The sequence below is a fragment of the Acinonyx jubatus genome, chromosome D3 (genome assembly GCF_027475565.1).
Source record: "Acinonyx jubatus isolate Ajub_Pintada_27869175 chromosome D3, VMU_Ajub_asm_v1.0, whole genome shotgun sequence".
NCBI lineage: Eukaryota > Metazoa > Chordata > Mammalia > Carnivora > Felidae > Acinonyx > Acinonyx jubatus.
The window spans coordinates 70,741,343-70,766,765 of record NC_069392.1 but is presented as its reverse complement, the minus strand read 5'-3'; the positions used below and the strand labels follow the sequence as shown (position 1 = coordinate 70,766,765).

Below are 25,423 nucleotides of genomic sequence, written 5' to 3'. Positions count from 1 at the left end.
ATCTGGGAGAATCTTATCCAGAGATCCTTAACTTAATTATATCTGCAAAAACCCCTTTTTCAGAGAAGGTGGAAAAAGCCCTTTTTCTAATTCACAGGTTCTGTGGTTTAGGAAGTGGACATATTTTTGGTGGGGCCCCCATTCAAACCATTATACTTTATAAAGAGGCATATCTAAAAAATCAGTGACTTCTAAAATGTCACTTCTCTGCTAATTGTTAAGAAAACTATGTTGACAGTCACTTAAATACTTCTAGAAAAAAAGTGATCCCTTGCCTCAGAACACTATGACTTCTCAGAAATACTCTAGACTATCAACACAGGTATTTAATCTCTACTAATGAAATAAGTGGTTTTCACAAGAGATTTAAGGGGGTGAAAAACTTGTTGTAGTTCTGCTTTACTTACTGTTTACATAAATTAACATATAATACAACAGTAGAAATACAACCCAACTTGCTCCTCTTTTAATGATTTATAACAGAATCTGTTATTTGTGAACTATATGGCCATTTTTTTCTTATTCTAAAGAGATAGTAAAATGTTTAGTTTAGGAAACAGCCATTCTCACTGAGTAGAATTTAAGATAACATATTTCCAAGTATGATTAAAATGTTTTTCTAAAATCTGGGCTATGCATCACCAATGGCCCCTCCAAAGCGACAGTGTTATTTAAAAAAATATGAAAGTAATTTATATATTATATATTATATCTGATTACTTGAACCAATTAATATGTTTCAGAATAGACATTGTTAGAGATAATAGATTCTGTTAAATTACTGTCCTTAATTTGTTAATTTACCTGTACTAGTCTCATGACTAGTATATGTCTTATCCTCCACATATGTCCAATGGAATACTGATCACTAAAACACATCTAACCCACACACCTACACCCATATACACAGAATATCTAGAAAACATAAACATTTTTGACGCATTATCTAATGAAATAATTTGCCACTTTTTAAACGTAGATTTCTTTAAATTCTTAGCTATATAAATCTTAATTATCTAAATCTCAACTATCTGTCCCATATCCTGTTCTCCCCTTACCACTACCCCCAAAGCAATTAAAAGCCCAGGCATAGTCTTAAGAAAGATAACAAAGTTTATATTATCACTAGCACACTTGGATATCCAGGGAGGAAGCCAGGATATAATGTCAAGATGGCAGGGTAAGTCAGGAACCGCTCAACTGTGTACTGATTAAGGACTCTCCAAAGTAAGTAAGGGTGTCAGAAATTAGACTCCAAATGTCCTTATAAGAATGTCAAGGGCTCCACCTTGAGAATTCTGGATACTGAACAGAATGTTTAAAGAGAATGACCAATGCATAGGGCACAAATGGCCAGTGCTAGCTAAGATTAATTTACTAGGCCTACACCTCATTTGCTTTCTCTTGACTTTGTAATCTTGTACATACCACACTGTATCTTCTCCTATGAAAATGAATCCTATCCATCCTTTAAATAAAAATTTTCAAGCCAGTATTTCTACCAAAACTCTTCTAACAACCTCATATCCAAGTAAGTTTCCAACCAACCAATGCAATTACTATTCTCATAGAAACCTTAGACCTCACTTATTTTTTTAAGGAAATTATGTTCTGCTTATCATATAAGTCTTTGGGAGCCTGTCATATGTCAGAGAATATGTCCTACATTTCTTAGTACCCTTCACTAACCTCTACATAGTATCTTATGCTTAATAGTCACTCAATAAATGATTATATGCAATAACATTGGTGACAAATAATAAGCCATTTCTCTAATATATATTTCTAATATATATGTATATGAAGGATATATTTCCAATGTATATATATTAGAAATATATATTTCCAATATATATAATACATATTTCTAATATATATTAACTATATATAAAACAATATTTAATATTATAACATATTAGAATATATTTCTATATACATATTTCTAATTAACTGCCTGCACTGTGGAAAATTCATCCATTTAATGCTTTTATTAATGTCAAATAAATGGTCAACATATGAAAATGAAATTATGATTTAGAGAATATACATCATGTTATATTGAATTCATCTACATAAAATGAAAGCATTGAAACCCATTAAGGTGAATTTCAAAGAGATTATAAGTGCCAAGAAAATAAGAAGATATATTGTTCTTTAGATTTATTAGAGTCATATCCCATTCACAAGTTTAAAATATAGATATTGGGTAAATAGTATTGACAGGGAGAAATAATCCACAGCAAAGATAAGAGACATCTACAATCAAATCTGACATAAACAATAGGCAGTCACATGTTCCTATAGAAACTCCATCTTAGAGCCCATTCATTAAAATTGTCAGAATAATATTGTATTATAAAATTACTAATATTAATTTGAAAATAAGGAGGAATTCCCTGTGTAAATAACAAAATTACAAAATAATAACAACGAGGTAAGTTGACCTCCTTCTGAAATAGCTTATACAGCATACCATATATGAATTTCAGTGATCTATTCTGATCCTCCAGTCTGAAACACTGCTGGAGTTATGTTCACTATTGCTTTAGTGTACATAAATGCTCTGAATAAGATAATTAGGGACAAATAAGGGGGCAAATCTACCTCCTTTTTTACTTTCTTTACCATTAAATGACTTATTTCAATGGGTTTTATGTAATCAAGCTTTTCAGACTTTGGGTCAGAAATAACTTTCCACAATTCTTCTTATACTCTGTTTCAAAAAATACAAAACAGAATTTTGTTAACCAACCCCGATAATGTACTTCATTTCAAAATAATAAAATGTTCTCCATATTGTGCTTATTCATTCTTTATTCATGTATGTCAACTATTTTTGAAGTTGCTATAGTGCATTGATTTTTCTGATTTAAAATGTTTGCATGTCATAAACTCAAAACTTCTATATTCCATGCATGAAGGGATTTTTTTGATGGGGGGGTGAAGCTGAGGTTAACATTATAATTTACATTGTATTCACTGAACTCAGAATGCACTCTGGGAGTTATAAAGGTTCATTTCTCCACAGGCTAAGAGACCCATTTCTAAAAGCACTCAAGTTGAATTTATTCTCCAAAAATACAATATGACAGTTAGGATTCATTTTTTATTAGATTTGTGACAGAAATCAGGAAACAGAAATGATATAGTTTGGCATCTTTGGCATTCTTGAAAAGCTGAAAGTTTTGGCATACCGAAATTATTAAATGATTGTTTAACTGTGTATTAAAGGACTTCTACTTCTGATCAAAATAGGTTAATAAGAACTGATCTACCTTCCTACCTGGATAAACATCAAACAAAACAAAATAAAACAGACAAAATATAAGAAAGAACAGTTTTTAGATATTTGACATCAAACAGATCAGGTCAGCAATCTCTGAGAAAAGAGAAACAAAATGAGCTCTTTGACTTCCCCAGCTTATTGCTTTGAGAAAGTTTCCAAGCTCCAGAAGAGAAAGGGAAATACTAGAAGGAGCCCGGTGGTCTCCCTGAATTAAGAACATGGGGTTTGAAGTTTGAGATGACCCAAGCAATTGGAGTTTGTAAGGAAAAGAATAGGGAAATGCACAGAAGAAGCATTTTAGAGGTCTACTGACCATCTCTCTTGAGTCTTCATCTGAGTACTTATCAGTGCATATTTATGAGAAAATTTCCCATGGATGGAAAAAAAACACCCAACAGAAGCAAAGAAAAAAAAACCTTTAGTGCTCACTCAGGGCCAGGAAAAAGTGGAATTCCACCAGTCAGATGGACAAATACACAATTCATAGAATTTTGGGTACAGTATTCAGAAGATATTATCTCAGAATCAAGGTAAATTAGACTGATGCTATTAGCTGGTGTAATAGCTTAAACACCAGCCTCAACAGGGTTCAAGATTTTCTAAGTATCTGCATCCTAGAACAAAACTCAAGAATATATTTAAAAACAAAAAAAATCTCGGGGCAGAGGGTGGCTCTGTCAATTAAGGGTCAATTCTTGGTTTTGGCTCATGATCTCATGGTTTCTGAGTTTGAGCCCTGCATCAGGCTATGCACTGACAGTGTGGAACCTCCTTGGGTTTCTCCCTCTCTCTCTCTCTCTCTCTCTCTGCCCCTCCCCTGCTCAGACTCTTTTTCTGTCTCTCTCTCAAAACAAATAAAAATAAACATTTAAAAAACTTCTCCATCATCCAGTAAGATAAATACAATTTGTAAGAAGCACACAAAAATTATCAAACATGCAAAAATCAGGAAAATACAATCAATAATGAGGGGAAAAATTAATCAATAGAAGCAGACCCAGAAATGACACAAATAAAAGAAACTTTAGATGAAATATTTAAAGGGTTACCATGACTATACTCCATACGTTCAAGAAGGCAGAGGAAAGATTAAGCAGATTCATGTGGAATAAATAGAAAAGGCCCAAACCAACCATCTGAAGATGCACACTACCATGTGTAACATGAAAAAAATACCCTACATGGAATTAAGATCATATCAGTCAGGAAAAAAAAATAGTGGTTTTAAGGACATAGTAATAGGAACTATCCAAAATGAAACAAAGAAAAAAGACTGGAAAAAGATAAACAAAAAATGTGTGAACCGTGGTACAACCTAAAGAACCATTTCATATGTATAATTGGAGCACCTGGTTGAGAGGTGTGAGAGTGGGAGAAAGAAAAAACTATTTGAGGAGCACCTGGTGGCTCAGTCAGTTACATCTGCCTTCAGCTCAGGTCATGATCTCAGGGTTCATGAGTTCGAGCCCTGCAGCAGGCACTCTGCTGACAGCTCAGAGTCTGGAGCCTGTCCAGATTCTGTGTGTCCATCTCTCTCTGCCTCTCCTCTGCTTGCTCATGTGTGGTCTCTCTCTCAAAAATAAATAAACATTAAAACATTTTTTTGAAAAAAGAAAAAAACTATTTGAAGAAATAATGGCCAAAATATTTCCAAATTTGATGAAACAAATAAATCCACATATCCGAGTCTCAGCAAGTACCAAGCAGAAGAAATTTAAAGAAAACTACACAGAGACATAACAATAAAATTGTGTAAATTAGTGGCAAAGAAAAATATCTTCAAAGCATCCAGAGAAGAAAGACACACTGTGTACAGAAGTATAAAGATAATAATGAGTGCAGTAGTCTTGTTAAAAACAAGGCAATACAGGAGATGGTAAAGGGGTATCATTGAATATACAAAAAATAATTGTTGGCCTAGAATTCCATCTCTAGTGCAAATGTATTTAAAGAATAAAGACAAAATAAAATCTTTCCAGATGTAAAAGGTTTAAAAAAACATCACCAGCATAATTCCATTCCAAGAAATATTAAGGAAGTCCTTCAGGAACAAAGAGAAATAATGCCAGTTGAACATATGGGTTAATAAATAACACTAAAATGGTAACTGTGTAGTTAAGATATAAAATACATCTTCTTATTTTTAACCTTTAAAGGATATTTTATTGTTTAAAGAAAAAAATAAAAATTTATTGTGAACTGATATAATATTTTTGTAAGGTCAATAGTAATAAATTAAAGATACATACCATAAATTCTAAAGTAATCACTAAAGAAGCAAAAGAGTTACAGATAATGAGCCCACAAAGGATGTAAGATAAATTATTAAAAATACTCAACTAACCTAAAAAGATATAGAAATGAAAAAGGGCACAAATAGTAGATGGTACAACAGAGCAACAAATGAAACAAAAGTAGCAGGATGGTAGATATAAACCCAATCATGGCAATATTCTCATTAAATAGAAATGGCCCAAACACCTCAATTAAGAGTCAGAGATTGTCATATTATATAAAAGAGCAAGACCCAACTATAAGCTGCCTACAAAAAAGAAAAAAAACCTACTTTAAATTTAAGATGCAAATAGTTTGAAAGTAAAATAATGAAAAAATATGTCATGCTAATACACAAACAAAAATTAGACTGCAATTGTTATATGAATATCAGACACAAAGTTGACTTTGTATCAAAGAATATTACCTCTGATAAAGAGGAATAGTTCATGAATAATAAAGTGGTTAATTTATCAAGTGGACATAATAATCCTCAAAAAAATTTTGCAACTAAAAATGGAATTTCAAATTACATGGGTGAAAACACTGATAGAAGTAAAAGGATAAATATTAACCCAGAAGTATAACTGCTTAATAAAGAAAAATGTCCAGACATCCATTTTTCTCTCTTCTCTCCATGTTAGCTCTGACCCTAGCTCATAGGACAATAATTCACAGAACTCCATGGTGAAACTCTGATACTCATACCTGAAGTATGACTTGTTTTTTGATCATAAATTTTAGAAATGTGTCTCTAGATTGTATTATTCTCTTGTTGAATTAAAGGGATTTAATTTTACCAGAACACCTTGTTTTTCCCTATGGAAAGTAAAACTTCCCTGAAGTAATGTGTTCTAGTACAAGCCCTCATCAAGCTGGAATTTGGTCCTACCCTCCCTCTCCATACTAAAGCGCCAGGTCTTTGCATTGATACAATATTTATTTGAGTGTGTTAATGTAACATTTTAACTTTTTTCCTTAAAAAATTAGCTTTGAGTTTTCTCATTTAGTTCTCTTGCTATCATAGTCCTTTATTTTACCAGTTTTATTTACAACTAATAACTCAGATTGTAAAATACAAGGTAAAATGTGGAAGCGTTATTTAAAAAAAAGGAGAACAAAGAGGGGGGATTTGTATACTATATATACAAAATATATAGTATATATACTATAGTATTTAGTATATATACTATATATTAGAAGTCTCCATATATATACATATATACTATATATATGTATAGTGAAATAGTATTATATTATTAAGGATATATATATATATATATGTATGTATATATATATATAACTCCAATGAGATATTTTCTGTTCTAGTTCAATAATGGTATTCATCTTTTGTAACAGATTCTTCCAAATAGCCATAGAAAATTTACCAGGTATAAGACCATGCATCTGCTTTGGACCTCAGAGAGTAGAAGTGAGAAAAGAGTTACAAATAGAATGATATATATTATTAATGAATCACCCTAAGCCTGCCTTTAAAGATTGTTAGAAAATGTCTATAGGTTTAGAAGACACTAACCTCAGAAAAAAAATCATAAAAGATAAAATCCATTCTTCCTGATATATTCTAAATAATCAACTCATGGAATGACCTTTTCTCTTCCCCTTCCCTCACCACTCCTCTCTGGGCAACCAGTGCTCATGTTGAATGAATCTAATTCTCCCACTCAGGATTTTTAAATCAGTATTCTATTATTGCTGAAAACAGGAGTTTACATTTTTGTCTTTCACACTGAATTGTGTGTCACTGTGTTGTTTAGATTTTTGATTCATATTAATTTCAGTAAATAAATATGTTTTATATAACGTTATATAGTTGGTGAATTATTAGGGTTTAAAACCTTGGGATCCTCAACTATTTTTTAAATTGTATTTGATACAGATTACTTTTAGGTAGAGACAAACTAAAACACTATAAACTTCAAAGTTTATATAAGCACACAATTCAAAGCTTATGTAACCGTATTATTTATATTTGCTAAACCATTGATGTATCAAATGATAATAGGACAATGCCTTATTCACATGTGCTAACTTGTGCTAACATGTTTCTAACTTTTTAAAGAATTGCAAATGGCATTAATTTATTATCTCAATTGAATCTCACAGAAAGTTTGTAAGGTATCATAGTATCCTGCTTCACAGATGAAAAAATTGAGGCTTCAAGAATCCCACACTGTGGTTACTGAAAAGACTCCTGTGCACACATGACCAATAATCCATCATTAAAGACAGACCTTAAATCCACATTTGATACCACTGGATTATGAACAAATTTAATCAAAAATGGAACACCCATTTTCTTTTTTTCTTTTTTCTTTTCTTTTATTAATTTAATGTAATAACTTTATTTTATTTTATCTTTTAATTTAATTTTGTTTTGTTTTTTACTAAACAGTCCAAAGTAAAATATTTCAATCACTGTTATGAAAAAGGATTTTTGATAGTTAGAAACAGGAAATAAATTTACCTTTAAAACCTGAGTATTTTTAATTAAGGCAAAACTGATATTTTTGCAGCAATTACAATAAAAGTTTGAAATTTATATCTCTTACAAAGACTAATTTTTCCACTTCTATTATTTTTTTTCAAAATCTGTTAACTCTCTGACACTGTAAAATTGGGAATGAAAGACTCTTATTCTCCATTTTCACTGAAATACTATACAGCTAGAGTTCAAATAACTTTCCCAAGATTAAACACTGTGGCAGAGAGAAAAATATGGAACTGATCCCATATCCAGAATTCCATTAATTTTTTTTTTTACTTTTTAGTATGCTTAGACTATGTTTTTTTAAAATAGGAGTCTATTAAAACCATATCATCTAATAAACATCAGTGAAAGGATAATAATAAAAGCAAATAATAACTCAACATTCTTAAAAAAAACCTAAAACTATCTTTTTGTACTGGGATTGTAACACTTCAAAACAAGTAACAGTGATCATTAAAACTCTAAAGTTATAATTCTTCCTTTCATAGGGTGATACCAAAGTTTATGAGTATTAGTTCCCTGTAGATCTCTGCTAATCCACGCCGATGGTGGTGAAAGGGTTCCACCAGTTCTGTTTAAAATATGTAATAGTTTTAAATTGGCTAATTAGATGAGGATGAATAAAAGTCCTTGTAGAAATAATCTCAGTTGGAAAAGCAATGACTGCATCTGGACATTTATAAATAATCACTTTTGTTTTCTGAGCTAAGGAGTTCATAAAGATAAATGAAAAGGAGATGGGAGAAACAGAAAATAAAAGTAAAATAACAGACCTAAATTCAACCATTCATGTATTTTACATTAACATTAAATTTTACATTAAATACTAATGGCCTAAAAACTCCATTTAAAATAGCAAGACTCAACTATAAACTGCCTACAAGATGCAGAATAACTTTAAATACAAAGATATAGGCTGAAAGTAATAGATGAAAAAGATACACCATGTAAACTGTAAGTATAAGAAGGCATAACTAATGTTAACATTAAGTCTAGCGACAGGCATCTGTAGTGTAAATGAGGTGATTTACTAATAAAAAAGAACAATTATAAATGTGTATTGGCTTAATAACAGACTCCCAAAATAAATGAAGCAATCAAATCAACAGAATTAAAGGGAGACAAAAATGGTTCCATGTTTATAAAAGGTGATTTGACACACCATCTTAGCTATTGACAAACTATTGATCAAAAACTTTAGTAAGAAACACAGATGATCGAGGAAATGATATCAAAGACCTTGATCTAATTGACATTTATAGAACTCTATATCTAATAATTGAAAACTACACATGATTTTCAAGTTCACATAGTACATTCAACAAAATTAAAACAGGTCACAATAAGTGTAAAGATATTAAAGTCAGAGTGTATTTCCTAATCATGATAAAATAAAATTAAAAATTGATAATAACGGGGCACCTGGGTGGCTCAGTCGGTTAAGCGTCCAACTTTGGCTCAGGTCATGATCTCACGGCTTGTGAGTTCAAGCCCCGCATCAGGCTCTGTGCCAACAGCTCAGAGCCTAGAGCCTGCTTCAGATTCTCTCTCTCTCTCTCTCTCTCTCTCTCTCTCTCCCTCTCTCTGCCCCTCCCCTGCTCATGCTCTGTCTCTCTCTGTCTCTCAAAAATAAATAAACATTAAAAAAATTCAAAAGAAATTTATGAATCAATAATAACAAGATGTCTAGGAAAAAACAAAATTTGAAAAGTAAGCAATGCACTTAATAAAGGGAAAAATAAATCAAGGGAAATTAGAAAATATTTTTAACGAAATGATAATGAAGAGACAACATATCAACATTTGTGGGATGTAAGGGAAGGGTGCTTAGAGAACACAAATAACTTTAAAAACCTACTTCATGAGGTCGCACCTTAAGAAATTAGAAATAGAGAGAAATTGTACAATAAGTACAAGAAGGAAAATAGAGTAAAAGCAGATATGAAAGAAACAAAACGGAGACAGTCAGTAATTAGTAATGTTAAAGCCTCAAAGATCAGCAAAATTGATAAGCCCCTATCTAGACTGATCACAAAAAATAGAGGGGACATAAATGATCAACATCATAAACGAAACAGCAGTTATCACTGCAGATAATAAAAGACCATTATGAATGAACAATTCTATGCCAACAAACATGACAAAATGAAGTAGACAAATGTCATGAAAATTGTAACTTACCAAAATCAACACAAGAAAAAAATACAAAATACAAAAATATCTATATGTGTTAAAGAAGCTAAATTCATTATCAAAAGCCTTCTTAAAAAGGAAATCTTGGATCCAGGTGGTTTTGTTAGTGAATTCTATCAAATATTCCAGGAATAAGTAATATAAATTTTACACACACTTTTTCAGGGACAGAAGAACAAATTGTCCAACTGATTTTAGGAGACCAGTATGACTTTAATTAAAAAAAAAATGGATAAAGTCACTACATGAAAAGAAAATTGTAGACAAATATACCTTATTAATATAATAGACAAATATATCTAATGAATATGGGTAGACAAATACATCTCATGAATATAGGCACAAAAATCTTAATAATATTAACAAATCAAATCCAACAAGATAAGAAAAGGGTAATATATCATGCATTGATCTGTATGAGAAATTCAAGATTAGCTACCCTTCAAAAATCAATCAATATAATTCACCATATTAAAAAAATAATAATAAAGGAGGAAAAAGAGCTAGAAACCTATTACACAAAAATTCAACAAATACTCATGATAAAAATTCCTAGAAAGTTAGAAAAGTAGAAAGCTTCCTCAATCTGATAAGACACCTATGAATAACTTATAGCTAATATCCCATTTCATGCCTCCCCTAAGATCAGGAACAAGACAAAAATACCTGCTTCCATTTCTATTCAACATTTTACTAAAGATCTTAACCAAGAGAAAGCGAGAGAAATAAATTAAAGGCAGGAGATCAGAAATTAACTGTAAAGCTGTTCCTCCTTACATATGATATGCTTGTTTACATGGGAATTCCCAGAGCATTCTACTAGTGGAACTAATACGTGAATGTAACATGTCTTGGGATACTAGATTGGTGCTTAAAAACAGTTGTATTCTCCTATACTAGCAGCAAACAGCTAGAAAATGAACTTGAACAATCCCATTTAAAATAGTTAATATACACACATATACATAGGGACTAAATTTAATAAACACACACAGACATACAGATATAGATATAGATATACATATACATATATAGGTATATAGATATTGGCCTAATATATATATTTTGACTAAATCTAACAAAAACTTTCAAGATTTCCTATACTGAATACTGTAAAATATTACTGAGAGAAATTAAAGAAGAAATTTGAAAAACACAGTTTATTGTCAGTTATGTCACAATAAAGCCCTTTTAAAACTTAACAAATTGTACGCTTTAGATATGTACAGTTTATACACATACAAATACCTCCATAAAGATGTAGAGGTAGGTAAATTGATCAATTGATAGACTGATGAATAGGTTAGTAGGTAAATAGTGAGTTTTTGAAAGAGGAGCTTGGTTTCAAATTAATGTTGCCAAACATGGCTAGAATTCAGATCTTATGAATTTATACCACGCATATACATCAAAAATGGCATTTAGGGCTCTTAAACTAAAAGAAATACGACATCAAAAGATTAATTATAAATATCTAACAGTACAAACATTGGCTAGTGAAACTCTATGTCTACACTAGGTAAGCTTTGTTTTAAATCAGGCAACATTAGATGTTGTTCAAAACAGTCTTATATTTGTTGTCCTGAAGCAGGTCACAGTGCCTGGTGTCTAAATATTAAATTATTATGCCTGATAAACAAAATGCTGTTTGAAAGTTCTGGTCTCCTATCAAAGAGAAGAGGAAGTTTATTGGTCAATTATAAACCAAATCGCTTTTTTATAGTCTAAAATACAACCATGACACTTGAAGTTATAGCTGACGCTATGCTTTAACAGATTACAACTTTCTTTAATTCGTTTTTAATTGTATAACTGTTATACAGTCCTTAAAATATATATTCCACTATTTAGCCAAAGTTTATGTCAGACATCTTAAGTTCCAACTTTTAAGAGGATAAAGGATTCACTCAAGTCCACATTCAAACTTTGCAAAGAAACCACTGATTGCTTTATTCTTTTAAACATTAAAGAAGCAGACTAGTTTCATAGCATCTTGTGATATATAGATATGGATATGAATATATAGATATAGATATGTTTAATATACACTCTGGGCAAATAGTGATACACATGTTGAAAAAATACCAGTTTCTCTGTTTAACTATGCAGATACTTGAACAATAAGAATATAACACTTCTATTTCTTATTTTATGTTAAGACATAGGACTATATTAGAAAAGTATCAGCTGGTAGAACTTAAATACTTATTTATGTATATATCCACATGTGTATGTGCATACGTGTGTGTAAATGTATGTGTGTAACTTATCTTTTTCCAGATAAGCTTTAAAGTGTAATAAACACATGATTATCTATCATTGAGGTAGGTTCATATCCATTTTATCTTTAACAGTTTTCTTAGCTCTCTAAACAATGAGAACTTGTTTCCTTTGTAAGCATGTGGAGAGATTTGCCTGGAGAGATCCCAAAAGCCTCAACTTTGCTAGCCTAGGAGACTCCTGGAAAGTCTGCTTGTAGAAAAGAACATCATTACCAAAGGGATACAGCAAGACAATGTGGTTTTCCTTTATGACTTCATTCTGACTTTGCACCGCACTCTCATGGCAGCAGAGCCTGGGACCGGCCATGGGGGTCTCTCCTTCTGTTGGGTGGCATCATGATCAACTGTCAGAGGTGATGCCCACTGAATAATGGACAAATGGCAGTCCTTCAACATAGATCTGACGGTCATAGAGTATGTTGTGTGATTGCCTTAACATTCAAACTCGGGGACTGACTGAGAATGTTATTTCTAAATGCCGAGCTACCTAGAATTGTGGAGATTTTCAGTAGGTACTTTTCTTATTAGTGTTTGAGGCAATTATAGAGAGAACCTGTCAGTGTAATTTTCCTCCTGCAGTGAGAAAATCTTTTCTTGCTACTGCAAGGAAAGGTATTTAAATTCAAATCAAGTTACTCATCACAAATGTTCTGTTTGTGAAAGAAATTACAAGTAAGTAGCATCCCCTACCTCCACCAATCAGGTAATATTCCCAGTGAGGAGGTCAATGTGCTTCACTGCAAATAATACGGAGTTAAATCAACAGGTAGAATCAACTTGCTTTGTGCTTTATGAGACTAGTTTAACTTCTTAGCAGCCTATGTATGACATATATTCCTTTGATTTCTTTCTGTCAATGATATAATCTCTAATTATACTATGGAAAATCATACATAAAATGGATGTGAACCCTTTCATTACACATCAGCCCTGTCTAAATGAACAAATTTTCAATGGATTAGGAAATGTCATAAGTCAAGTATTGTATTTAGTCAAATGAGGTTGAAGATGATAAGAGGTTGGAATGCATGCAGAGAGGAGTTTGACAACTAAGTTTACAGGCTTGACTGAAAATTCCTTGTTTTGGGGCACCTGGGTGGCTCAGTCAGATAAGCATCTGACTCTTGATTTCAGCTCAGGTCAGGAGCTTGTGGTTTATGAGTTCAAGCCCCAAATTGGTCTCCCTGATAATGGTGTGGAGCCTGCTTGGGATTCTCTCTCTCCCTGTCCTTACCCCTCCCCCGCTTTGTTCTCTCTCTCTCTCTCTCTCTCTCTCTCTCTCTCTCTCAGAATAATAAACATGAAACAAATAAGAAAATTCCTTGTTTCACCTTTTGTTTTATGGTCATAATGGCATAGTCACAAAGTTTTGCCTATAAATACTAAAGGACAAGAGGGCAATGTGACTAGATAATTCAGTGTTAAAGAAAACTTGACAGAATATTCTCCTAGTGAGAAAAAAATGACAAAAACGTGGTGACTTTCTTTTTATAAGAATTATTAAGATTAGAAGTTTCTGTTGACCAGGGAAAAAGAAAATTAATACAATTATCTTTTTGTATCCTCTGGCACATAAACAAGAGTACACAGCAGAGCACCCACTGTTGTGAATGTCTCTAAATAAAATTCCCCAATGCAAAATTCAGAGAGGAAAAACATCGGTGTGTGTGTATACATGTGTGCGCATGCAAACATGTGTGTGTGTGTGTGTGTGTGTAGACTGACAGGAGATAGAAAAAGAGAGAGACTCGTTTTAAGAATTAATATGTGCTACAAATTAAAATCAAATTCTGAAGAACAAGTTTCCAAGAAAGAAAATAATTTCACATAAATCATTTACTTCCTTTAATAGAATAAAAAACATTGCTACTCACCTAACCTCTCAATAGAGTAATATCGCTGTTTACTATCCACACGCACTGTCTCGGCATAAGGGCTCCCAACGCCATAACCAATTATGTAACCTCGCACCACGATGTTGGGGTTCAAGGGAGGAGTCCAACTCATGATGATGCAATTGGTCTGGGGCCTCACGTGAAGAGAGCTTGGCTGGTCAGGGACTTGAGACTCTAGAATTCAAAGAGGGGTAAACATCAGCCTGTCTCATAATAGAACATAGAGCATGGTAAACCTTCCCATTTAAAGAATACTTAATACCACATTCCATGCATTCTCACATAGTGCATCACTTATTGCCCAAGTTCTCCCTAGTGTCAGCGTGTGATTCCATTTTCCATGTTTCACAGAATTCCTTAAGCACGAGAGGGCACTGAGTTCCTTCCATAGGCATGTAGCATCATGCATCCTTATTCTAATAGGTTTTTTTCCCCTTTCAGCTGTTTTCCCCCCATATAATTCTTCTTAGGTATCATCACTAATGGGTGAAATCAAAGAGGATGTAAGAACAATAGGAAGGGAAATGAAATGTCAAAAATGGTCTTGCCCAAGGATTATTTTATTCTCATTTAACTAAATAGGAAAATCAAGCAGTTCTTTCTCAAAATGTCAGGTGAAACAGTTTAGGGCAAATCAGCATGATTAAGATTGTACCTGACCCATAATTTAGTGCATCTCTGAAAAGTGCATTCATTATTGAAGAAAAAGAGACAGTGGCCGAGATGGTAGCCACACAGACTTTGGAGTGTGCAAATTTCATTTAATACCAAGGCTCTGTCACTTCCTAGCTGTGCACCCTCATGAAGTTATTTATCTTCTCTGAGATTACCTTTTAATTAAAGTGGCATTCCAAATATTGATTGCTTCAAAGCCTGAGCTCTGAAAATAAGAATTCCAACTTATACTGTACACTCACCATCTCAGAGAGACCTTAAGACCTAAGCCTCAGTTTCCTCATGTGCAGAATGAGGCTAAGGATAGTAATATTTGCATAGGGTGCTGAGAAGATTTAATGAGATAAAGTATAAAAGCACTCATTATGTGTAGCACCAACTCATGTTAGCTGTTAGGGAGTAAATGTACGTGCTACCCTGACATAAATTTTCTCTGAAGGAGATTGTGTGTTGAAAATTAATAAATTAGCATGCTGACTTTTACATTATCTTTCTTCCCTCTGGTCCCATGGTTAAAGAAATGATGCATTTTCTGGATGATTCTCATCATTCAACTAATAAATATTTATGAGCACCTACTATGTTGGGGGAACGGGTCAAGGTATCCCATGATGATCAGGATACAAGTCAAGAGTGAATATGGCAAACATAAAACATACTCTTGGAGTTCACAGTTTAATGGGAAAGACAAGTAAAAAGGCAGTTATAATATACCATGATAAATATTTTGATAGGGTTAATACAGGCATATGTAGCCTATTTTTTGAAAATTATGTAAGTATTCTGGGAAGAAATTTAAGCAAGAATGTGCCCATCTAAACTTTAATAGTCCATTAAGTGCTTAGCACAGTTTCTGGCAATTAATGGGTACTCAAAATATTAGTGATTCGAACTTTATTCAAACTATTTGTGTTCATTCATTCATTCTTTTTTTTAATAATGTTTTTATTCATTTTTCAGAGAGAAAGAGAGACAGAGTGAAACCAAGGGAGGTGCAGAGACAGAGAGAGAGAGAGAGAGGGAGACACAGAATCTGAAGCAGGCTCCAGGCTTTGAGCTGTCAGCACAGAGCCTGACATGGGGCTTGAACCCATGAACTGTGAGATCATGACCTGAGCTGAAGTTGGACGCTTAACCGACTGACCCACACAGGAGCCCCCATTATTTCTTTCTTAACTGGTAATCTCTAAAGTTAACAAATGTCAGATTATGCAAAATAATTTGATGATTACAGGTAATGTTACAACATATTTGTTTCCTTGATGTAATAGCAAAAGGTGATATAATCTCTATTACCAACTTTATCCACTTTCAACATGCATACTTCTAGCTTAAGTGATTTATGGGAACATGTCTTTTAAAAGTTTTTAAAGCAGGTCCCATAATAACAGCTTTTTAAAAGATGCTACATCCTAAAGATGTTACATCAGCAGCATTTGCTAAAGGAGCTCCCCCACCCCTCTAGCCCCCACCCTGCCCAAAGATGCCCATTTGTGACAGAAAGGGAAGAAGTTTTATTTGTCTGCTCTGAGGAAGCCTGTGACATAATATGCAAAGGTGTCATAAAAAAATTATCTCAAAACATGGACATAAACCTTAACAACAGAAACACAATGTAAGAGACTTTCCACTAGAAACCCTAAGTAAAAGTAATAAAAGACATAAAAGGAATGGATTAATACTTTTCAACTCTATTGCCACAGAGGCTGTCCAGTGTCCTCGAAATGTAATGGGTTCTACAAAGAATTATTTAACACTTTTGAGGTTTTGCAGTCATTATTGAAAACAGCAAGACAATCTGCCTAACCTTACATTTAGAAAATGAATTCAGTGCTATGACTTTTTAAAGACAATATGAAAACCTAATGATTTTAATGACGATACTCAACATCTTTTAGAATAAAAGGAAAAAAATATTTAAAATGTTTCAAAACAATAACTTTCTCCATCTTTCTGCAAACCATAGAGTAGTTCCCTTGCAGGTTAGTAAGGTTCATACCCACAGAAGTACATATCTTGGAGTGTTATAAAGGGGCTATGGTAATGAGTGTACAAACTGGCTCTTGAAGAAGAGGGGCTCTTGGTACACAGGACTTGTCTTTTTTGTTTGTTTGTTTGTTTTTCACTGTATGAAAGGAATTTTAATCCTAGATCCAAAGTGGGAACAATTTTAACATGATAAAAACTAAGGGTGTATATACATAAGAATACATGTTGGCTCCCCCTCTAAATACTTAATGCGCTTTACTACCCTTAAGATCATAGGGCCATAAGAAAAGTTGCCTATCAAGGCAGTGTGAGACATAACCCGTTTATAATATATGGCCTCATCATAAAGATAACTGTGCTAAGAGATTCGTAATCCAGAATAGCCCCTTTGTACCCACCTACTCACTTCTTAATATGAAAACAGAAATGACATTTTCCTTTTATGCTACCTGAATCAGTTTTCTCTAACATAGATGACCTTACGGATTAGGAAAATGGTTACTATTGGAATGAACTATAAAACATCAATTCAGAAAATTTGCCATGAAAGTATGTGACATGAGACCTCTCGGTTTGAAGGCTGAAACTGAAATTCACTACTCAGAAGTACATGAAAGATTTTACAAGTACCTCTAGGACAATATTGAGTATATAAAGCATGGAGAAGTATTAAGGTAATTATTTAAATAATTTGAAACCAAAGAACACATTTTGCCTGAAATATCCAAATAATGAACCTCAAATTTCTACTGAAATCTGAATTATCAGAGTAACTAGGTCAACGGCCATTCTTGGTTATACTCTGGAATTATGGATCCTATCTTGGTTTAATTTGTTCCTAAAGAAGAGTTATTATTTTGGGGGGTTGGGTGCAGTGTGCCTGGATGGCTCAGTCAGTTAAGCGTCCAACTTCAGCTCAGGACATGATTTCACGGTTCTTGGGTTTGAGCCCCGTGTTGGGCTCTGTGCTGATAGCTCAGAGCCTAGAGCCTGCTTTGGATTCTGTGTGTCTCTCTCTTTCTGCTCCTCCTCCACTCATGCTCTCTCTCTTTCAAAAATAAACATTAACAAAATTTAAAAAAAGAATAGTTATGATGTTTTGAGTGACGACCAATTTCCACTAATGAGTAGTATTCACATATAGCACATTAGGAAATTTACCATATTAATCCCCATGACATTTCAACAATTACTGTACATCTCCTATGTGCCAGTCATAGTTCTAAGTACTGGGGACATAGTTTTTTGGGGAAGTAAAACCAATAAAATAAGAGGAAAGAAGAAACAAACAAGGAAATCAGAAGATTTTATAAGTGCCATGCTGATAGAATAGTAACTGACACTGACTCAAGGAAGGTATTCCTGGTAGAGTCTAAGGTGAATGATCAGAAAGAGTCAGTCAAGCAAATACCAGGGTGGAAAACTTTACAAGAAGAGGGAATGACTGCTACAAAGCCCCTGCAGCAAGGATGACCTTCGTATACGGAGATATCAAAGAAGGTCATTGTGCCTAGACCACAGAAGGAAAATAAAGAAAATAAAAAGAAAGTTACCCAGTGGGAATTTAAAATGGTACAAATGCTATGAAAAACAGTATTGCAGTTTTTTTTTTAAATTAGAATTACCATAAGATCCAGTAATTCCACTTCTGGGTATAATCTCCCAAGAATTGAAAGAAGGGACTCAAACAGATATCTGTACACCTGCACTCACAGTATAATTATTCAGAAGAGCCAAAAAGTAAGTAAAGTGCAGGTGTCCATCAACAGATGAATGGATAAAAAAACTGGGGTATATATACAAAATAGGATATTTTTCAGCTTTAAAGAGGAAGGAAATTCTGATTCATGCCTTTAGGCATGAGCCTTTAGGACATTATGGTAAGTGAAACAAACCAGTTCACAAAAGGACAAAAACTTCATGAATCTACTTCTATGACATACCCAGAGAGTCCAAATTCATAGAGAAAGAAAGTAGATGGTGATTGCTAGGAACTGGGAGGAGGGTGGAGTAGGGAGTTATTGCTTAATGGGTACAGAGTTTCAGTTTTGCAAGACGAAGAGTTTTAGAAGAGGGTGGTTTTGATGATTGTCACACAACAATGTAGATGTACTTAAAGACACTGAACTGTACACTTAAAACTAGTTAAGATGGTTACTATTATGTTATGCGCAGTTTAAAATAATTTTTTTAATTAAAAAATTAGAAAACCCTAAAATGTTTTTGTGCTTGTCTGGATGGCTATTGTGGAAGTGATGTGTGCATATTTGGGACATTTGGGCGATAAAATCAACAGAGCTATAAACCGGATGTAAATGGTTTGGGAAAGAAGAGACTCAATGATAACTCATATATCTTTGGCTTGGGCAACTGGTGTATGACCTACTGAGATAAAGAAAAATAAGTGAGTTCTTAGGTCATGTTAAATTGAGATACCTATTGGTTATACCTATGGAGATCTCAAGGATGTAGGTGGGTATATAAATTTGGGGTTTTAGTGAAAGGCCATGGTCAGATACATAGATGTGAAAGCTGCCAATATACAGATGGTATTGAAAATAAATGTGTATGAATATAGATACAGTGTGAGCATGTGTGTAAACAAAAACAAATAAGATCATGTCAAATAAGTAACATCACTCAAAACTCCTTAAAGTCTTCTGATAGCACACTGTAAAGTCAGGTTCTACCATGGCCTAAAAGGTTGTATATGCTCTACCCCAGCCCTCCTTAGCTCTCTATCTTCATCTCCTACCACTTTCCCCTTTGCTTACCTTACCCCAGCCATGTATTACACAGTGGACACTTTATTGTTCCTCAAACATGCCAGGCATGCTCTGGCCTCAGGGCATTTGCATCTGTTGTATGCTTTGCCTGGGAAGCACTCCCTCAGATACGCCTTTCTCCCTTATGTCCTTCAGGTTTCTGTTATTTGCTTTTCAACTTCAGCCTTGCCTGGCTACCATATTTAAATTTGCAATCTTTCCCTAATCTCTAATCTAATAATCACCTGTCTTATTTTTTCCCCCTAGGATTTGTTGCCATTTATTGTGCTTTCTATTTAATGTGATTATTTCATTATTCTTTGTCTCATCTCCTTCCATAAATTCTGGAATACATAAAACTGTCACTAACTATACAATAATCAAAATTGTATACAGCTCTCTAAGACAAGAATTTTAAGAAAAAAGGAAATAATAAAGAAATGAAACAAGATGAAAAAAACAGTTATGAACGGCATTTTCTCCAAGTGGCCAGAAAGATTTGTTTCTGCTGGCCCCTGCTAATGACAATGATCGCTGCTGTGTACTGTCTTCTGTGGACGGCCCGCCAAGTGGCGTCAGGCAGCTGGTACTTTTGACAAATACTCACATATCTGTTCTCGATTTAGTGTGCTGCATTTTATGGGTCATTTTGTTAGAGATTTGTTCCGGTCCCTAATAGCCTATATGTCTTTACAGAGAATTACATAAGGCAGTTGGTACAGCCATCTTCTATCTTTCCAGACAGTTCTGATACATACTAATGTGTTCATTTCTATTGGCGAGGACTATTCTCACCAACGGACATCATCTTCCTTATGCCACTCATGTCTATAAACTTTGAATGTTATTTGTGTATTTATTGTAGTGAACAATCACTTCTATTTACCAATGAACTATACCTTGTTTTTATTTTATTTTTATTATATATTTATTTTTGCTTTCCTCTTACAATCTTCTTAGTATTAACCTTTTACTATATTTTTCACTTAGTGATATACAAGTGTAGTCATGTGTCCCGCACTCCCATCATGGGACACAACAGTTCCATCCCCCTCAAACTCTCCTCATATTGTCACCTTGGCAGTCATTCCCTTCCCCGATCCTTCAATATTAACTTGACTAATGGATTTTAAAATATCATTCCTCTATGAATATGCTCTTATGAATAATCTTACTTATTTACTTTCAGCATTAATTCTTTTAAAAAAACATCTATGCTTTTGCTCTTGTTCCTTAATAACAATGGGTAACATGTATGGAGGACTATTATGAATAAGCGCCATATTCAACATTTGAATAAACGTTTGAACGTTTTGTACATACTTTGTGCTCTTAGCTATTCTACAAATGTCCTGTTTATCATAATGTTTGAATTTTCAAATTAGGATTCATAATTTTAATTGAATTGTATCTTTTTGTTTACTTTTATATATTTTTCCACAATCTTAATGGTCTCAGCTCAAATAATCTTATTATTCTACTATTTCATGTTATTTTTAGGTACTTTTGTTTGTAGTATTCATTTTCATTTTAATGAAATTTTTACTCTATCACTGCTCCTGAAATTGAAAATATTCATTTTACTCTGTCACTGCTGCTCCTGAAATTGAAAATAAATATAAGTATAAACAGAGAGTAGAGTGGTGGTTGCCAGGGGTTAAGGGGTGAGGGAAATGGGGAGATGTTGGTTACAGGGTACAAACTTCCAGTTATAAGATAAGTTATAAGTTCTGGATCTAACGTGCAGCATGGTGACTATACTTAACAATACTGAATTACTGTATTATGTACTTGAAAATTGCTAAGAGAGCAGACCTTCCATGCTCTTACCTCACATATACACAAAAAGGTAATTATGTGAAGTGATAGATGAGGCTACTAACTTTATTGCGGTAATAATCATGTTGTACATACTGTATATCTTAAACTCCACACAATATTTTATGTCAATCGTATCTCAATAAAGCTGGAAAAATTAAAAAGAAAACAGAAAATTAAAGACAAAAAATTAGCATAAAACCAGAAAAAGAAAAGAAAAAGCATGCAGAAAATTAAGGGGAGCAGGTAGATACACAGTGTTCTAAAAAGGAACTTGTGACAGATTTATTCCTTTAACACCAAAATTCTAATTCTGAAAAAAATATGCCTCTTGAGGGTATTTGTTTGTGTCCTCCAATTTCCGACACTGACAGCCTTACTCCTATTGACAATCAAGGTAGACTACTGGAACGGGGTTGTCTGCCTAGGCCTAGGAAACAATATGATGTCTTTCTGAAGAGATAACTGATCAGAATCTAGATCCTGTAGCCTCTGCACTTTTACCACTGATCAAGTCTCACAATGATGGTAACTCAATGGGAAAAAAGTAGTGGGGGGAGTAAGATATTCCTCAGGGAAGAGACATTCAATGTCATGTCCAAGTTTAATCTTAACAAAATAATCAAGATGGTTCCTTCTTTGGTTCTCTCTTGCCTAGAGAAACTGCAGAATCCCAACTCCAGATCATCAGTAGGGTGAAACTAGTCCTTTTTTGTTCCAATGTTGGGAAAAAAATGGCCTAAATCTGTTGAGTTCTTGATTTGACAAGGAGAAAATTAAGGTAACTGTCTAGGGAGGAGGTTGGCATGTCAAATGGAACACAAGAAGAAACACAATCAAGTTCAATTTTATTTATGAACTCCTGGCTTTTTGGGTGGGAAAACCAAAACTTGACAGTTACAGGCAACAACTTTGATGTAGCTTTCTAAGAGCACTGTGGGATCAGAGCCTATCAATATCCATGATATCAATATTTGTTTTCTCAATTTAGAGTTCAGGGACCCCAACTTCAAAAATCATAGAATCTCACTAGAATCTTATGTCTTCCCATGATAAATTTTATCAGCTACTTCATATTGAATAATATCCAGGTTTTGGGCCATGAAAATGATAAATACTATTCTTTAAAAGGGCATGGGGAGTAGGGTCTCAGGATGTACTTCCATCCCAAAGGATGGAAGGATGTACTTCGTAAAGGATGTACTTCCATGAACTTTTCAGGTTCATTTTCCTCTAACTGGATTAAAACCCTAGTCTCTCAAAACTATAGATCTATTTGTCCTAAAAGAAAATCACTATCTCTAAAATCTTATGGCAAGCTTCTCTCTAGAAAGCTTGGGTTTTTATTTTAACATCTTACTTGAGGAAAAGGTAATATAATTCTCCATTTAAATAAAAGTATACCAAGGAGGGCCAAGGGGGATGTTTCTAGCTCTCATTTAACTATAATTGTTTTTTTATGACTATAATAGTATGAGTTTAACATAAATAATACCTGGCTATGAATGTTTATATATTGACCCATCTATTCAATATTAATAAAGCATCTACCATGCATCAGGCACCACAAAAAGCACTGAGAAATTCAAATCAAATAAAGCAAGGTCTTTGCTTGTAGTCAGCTGAGAAGAGTGTGATAGTTGCTGATATTGTGCCCAAGACAGCAGGTTAGAGGAAAGACATCTGGATGGAGCTCAGATGAAAGAAGCCTCCTAGAAGCAAAACATTCAGTGAGTTTTGAAGTAGAAGTAGGTGTGAAGTCATGTGAAAGGGCACTCTGGCAGAGGAAACACTAAGTGTTAAAGCATGAGATATAATGGAGTGCATCTGGAGGGATGCATACATATGCAAAGATGTGATAGAATGTCAAACTTGAGGTTATGGGCAGGACCACAACAAGGAGAATTTGAATAGAGAAATAACATCATCATATCTGGTTAAGAAAAATCACTCTGACAGCATGATGGAGTCCAGAGAGGAGCAAACTGGTGTCTTCCCACAGAAGACCAGGTGGGAGGCTATTTTCAGGTGACAAAGGCTGACAGGCTGACATAAACTAGAGTGGTGGATCAGAGAGGAGGGCATGAATTCCAGGCCTGTTAGGGAGGTAGAAATTGCAGGTACTGGGTATATTGGTAGGAAGTGATAATGGAGGAGTTGAGGATGGGGAACCTGCTGGCTTAGATGACTGGTGGATATGGGTACCAGTCCCAATGTGAAGAACACAAGAGGGAGAACACAATCTCCTGTAGTAGGAATGATACCTTGAGAGATCAGCTCACCTCATCTCACCACCTCCAGGTGCGTATAGGATGTGTGTCTGAGCCCTCCATCTTTATTATACTTGAAAATACCAAAGGAACAAAGCAACAACAAAATTTTTAAAACCATCCTTACCATGGAGGAGGGGAAGGAAAAAAAAGGAAAAGAAAAAAAAAAGAAAAAAAAAAGAGGTTAGAGTGGGAGAGAGCTAAAGCATAAGAGACTCTTAAAAACTGAGAACAAACTGAGGGTTGATGGGGGGACGGGAGGGAGGGGAGGGTGGATGATGGGTATTGAGAAGGGCACCTTTTGGGATGAGCACTGGGTGTTGTATGGAAACCAATTTGACAATAAAGTTCATATATTGAAAAAAAAAACATCCTTGACCTTTCTATTTTTGATTTATATGAGAAGTGATAGCTTTGCTTTCCTTTGCCTTCACGTCCATCACTAGAATCAACCACTGCCAACTAGTTTGGTATAGGGGAAAGACAACTTTATGCTCTACTAGAAGTACTGGCAATAGTCTCAATGCCATTTATTGAATAATCTGCTCATTGAAATGCCAAATTAATTTTAAAGTTTATTTCTCAAATATAGCAAGAAATATTTCTGTCCTCTATATTCTGTTACATGGATCTACTTGTCTATTTCATTGCCAGACAGTACTATATTGATTTTTAAATCATGTTTTATTGTAAATGTTAATGTTTATTCTACTTTTCAAATTTTCTCGGAATTCTTTTACATTTATTCTTCCATATGAAGTACATTCTGATTGGAGTTGTATTTATTAACTTAATCATTAATTTCGGAAGAAGCATTGATATGGTAACATTTTGTATCAAGGAATATATTTCTATTATTCATGTCTTATTTTATATCTTTTAATAAAATGTTATTTTCTTCATATACATTTAGTTTGTTAAATTTAGGCTTAGATATCATATTTTAGGTTTCCATATGAATCCATTTCTTTTCTTTTTAATGTTTGAACTAATTATTGCCCAGTATAAAAAAACTATTTTTTTGTGTGTATACATAGATATGTATATGTATATAAGTATATATACATATAATTTTAATATTAAATTTTCTTATTAATTCTAATAGTTTTTTAATGTAGTTTCTTGGAATTCCCAAATTTGCAATCACACTGCTCATAAAAATAGCATTTCTTTCCTTCTGTAATGACATATAGCTTTTTAAGTTTTTTTGTGTGTTTATTTCTTATCAAAACCTCTACACTGTTGAATAATAAAAATAGTAGGAAACTTCCCTGGTTTATTTGGATTTTAAGGACAATGTATTTAGTATTTTAGTATTTAGCAGAATGCTTGCTTTTAGTTTCTTACAAAATAATAACATTTTGAAAGTATCCTTAAACTCACATATTAACACAAATTTTTAAGAAACTGGTAATGACTGACTAATTTTACAAAATGCCCTCTTGCATATGATATATGACGATG

At 33.6% G+C, this 25,423-nt stretch overlaps 1 protein-coding gene across 2 annotated transcripts in view; it reads right to left on the bottom strand.

Annotated features, from left to right (window-relative positions):
- DCC (DCC netrin 1 receptor) overlaps positions 1-25,423 on the bottom strand; it is a 1,130,837-nt gene that overhangs the window by 153,396 nt on the left and 952,018 nt on the right. For both annotated transcript variants that reach the window (XM_027068985.2, XM_027068988.2), the window contains exon 15: positions 14,422-14,616. In XM_027068985.2, coding sequence (XP_026924786.1) covers positions 14,422-14,616 — 195 coding nt within the window. The remainder of the gene's footprint in view (positions 1-14,421; positions 14,617-25,423) is intronic.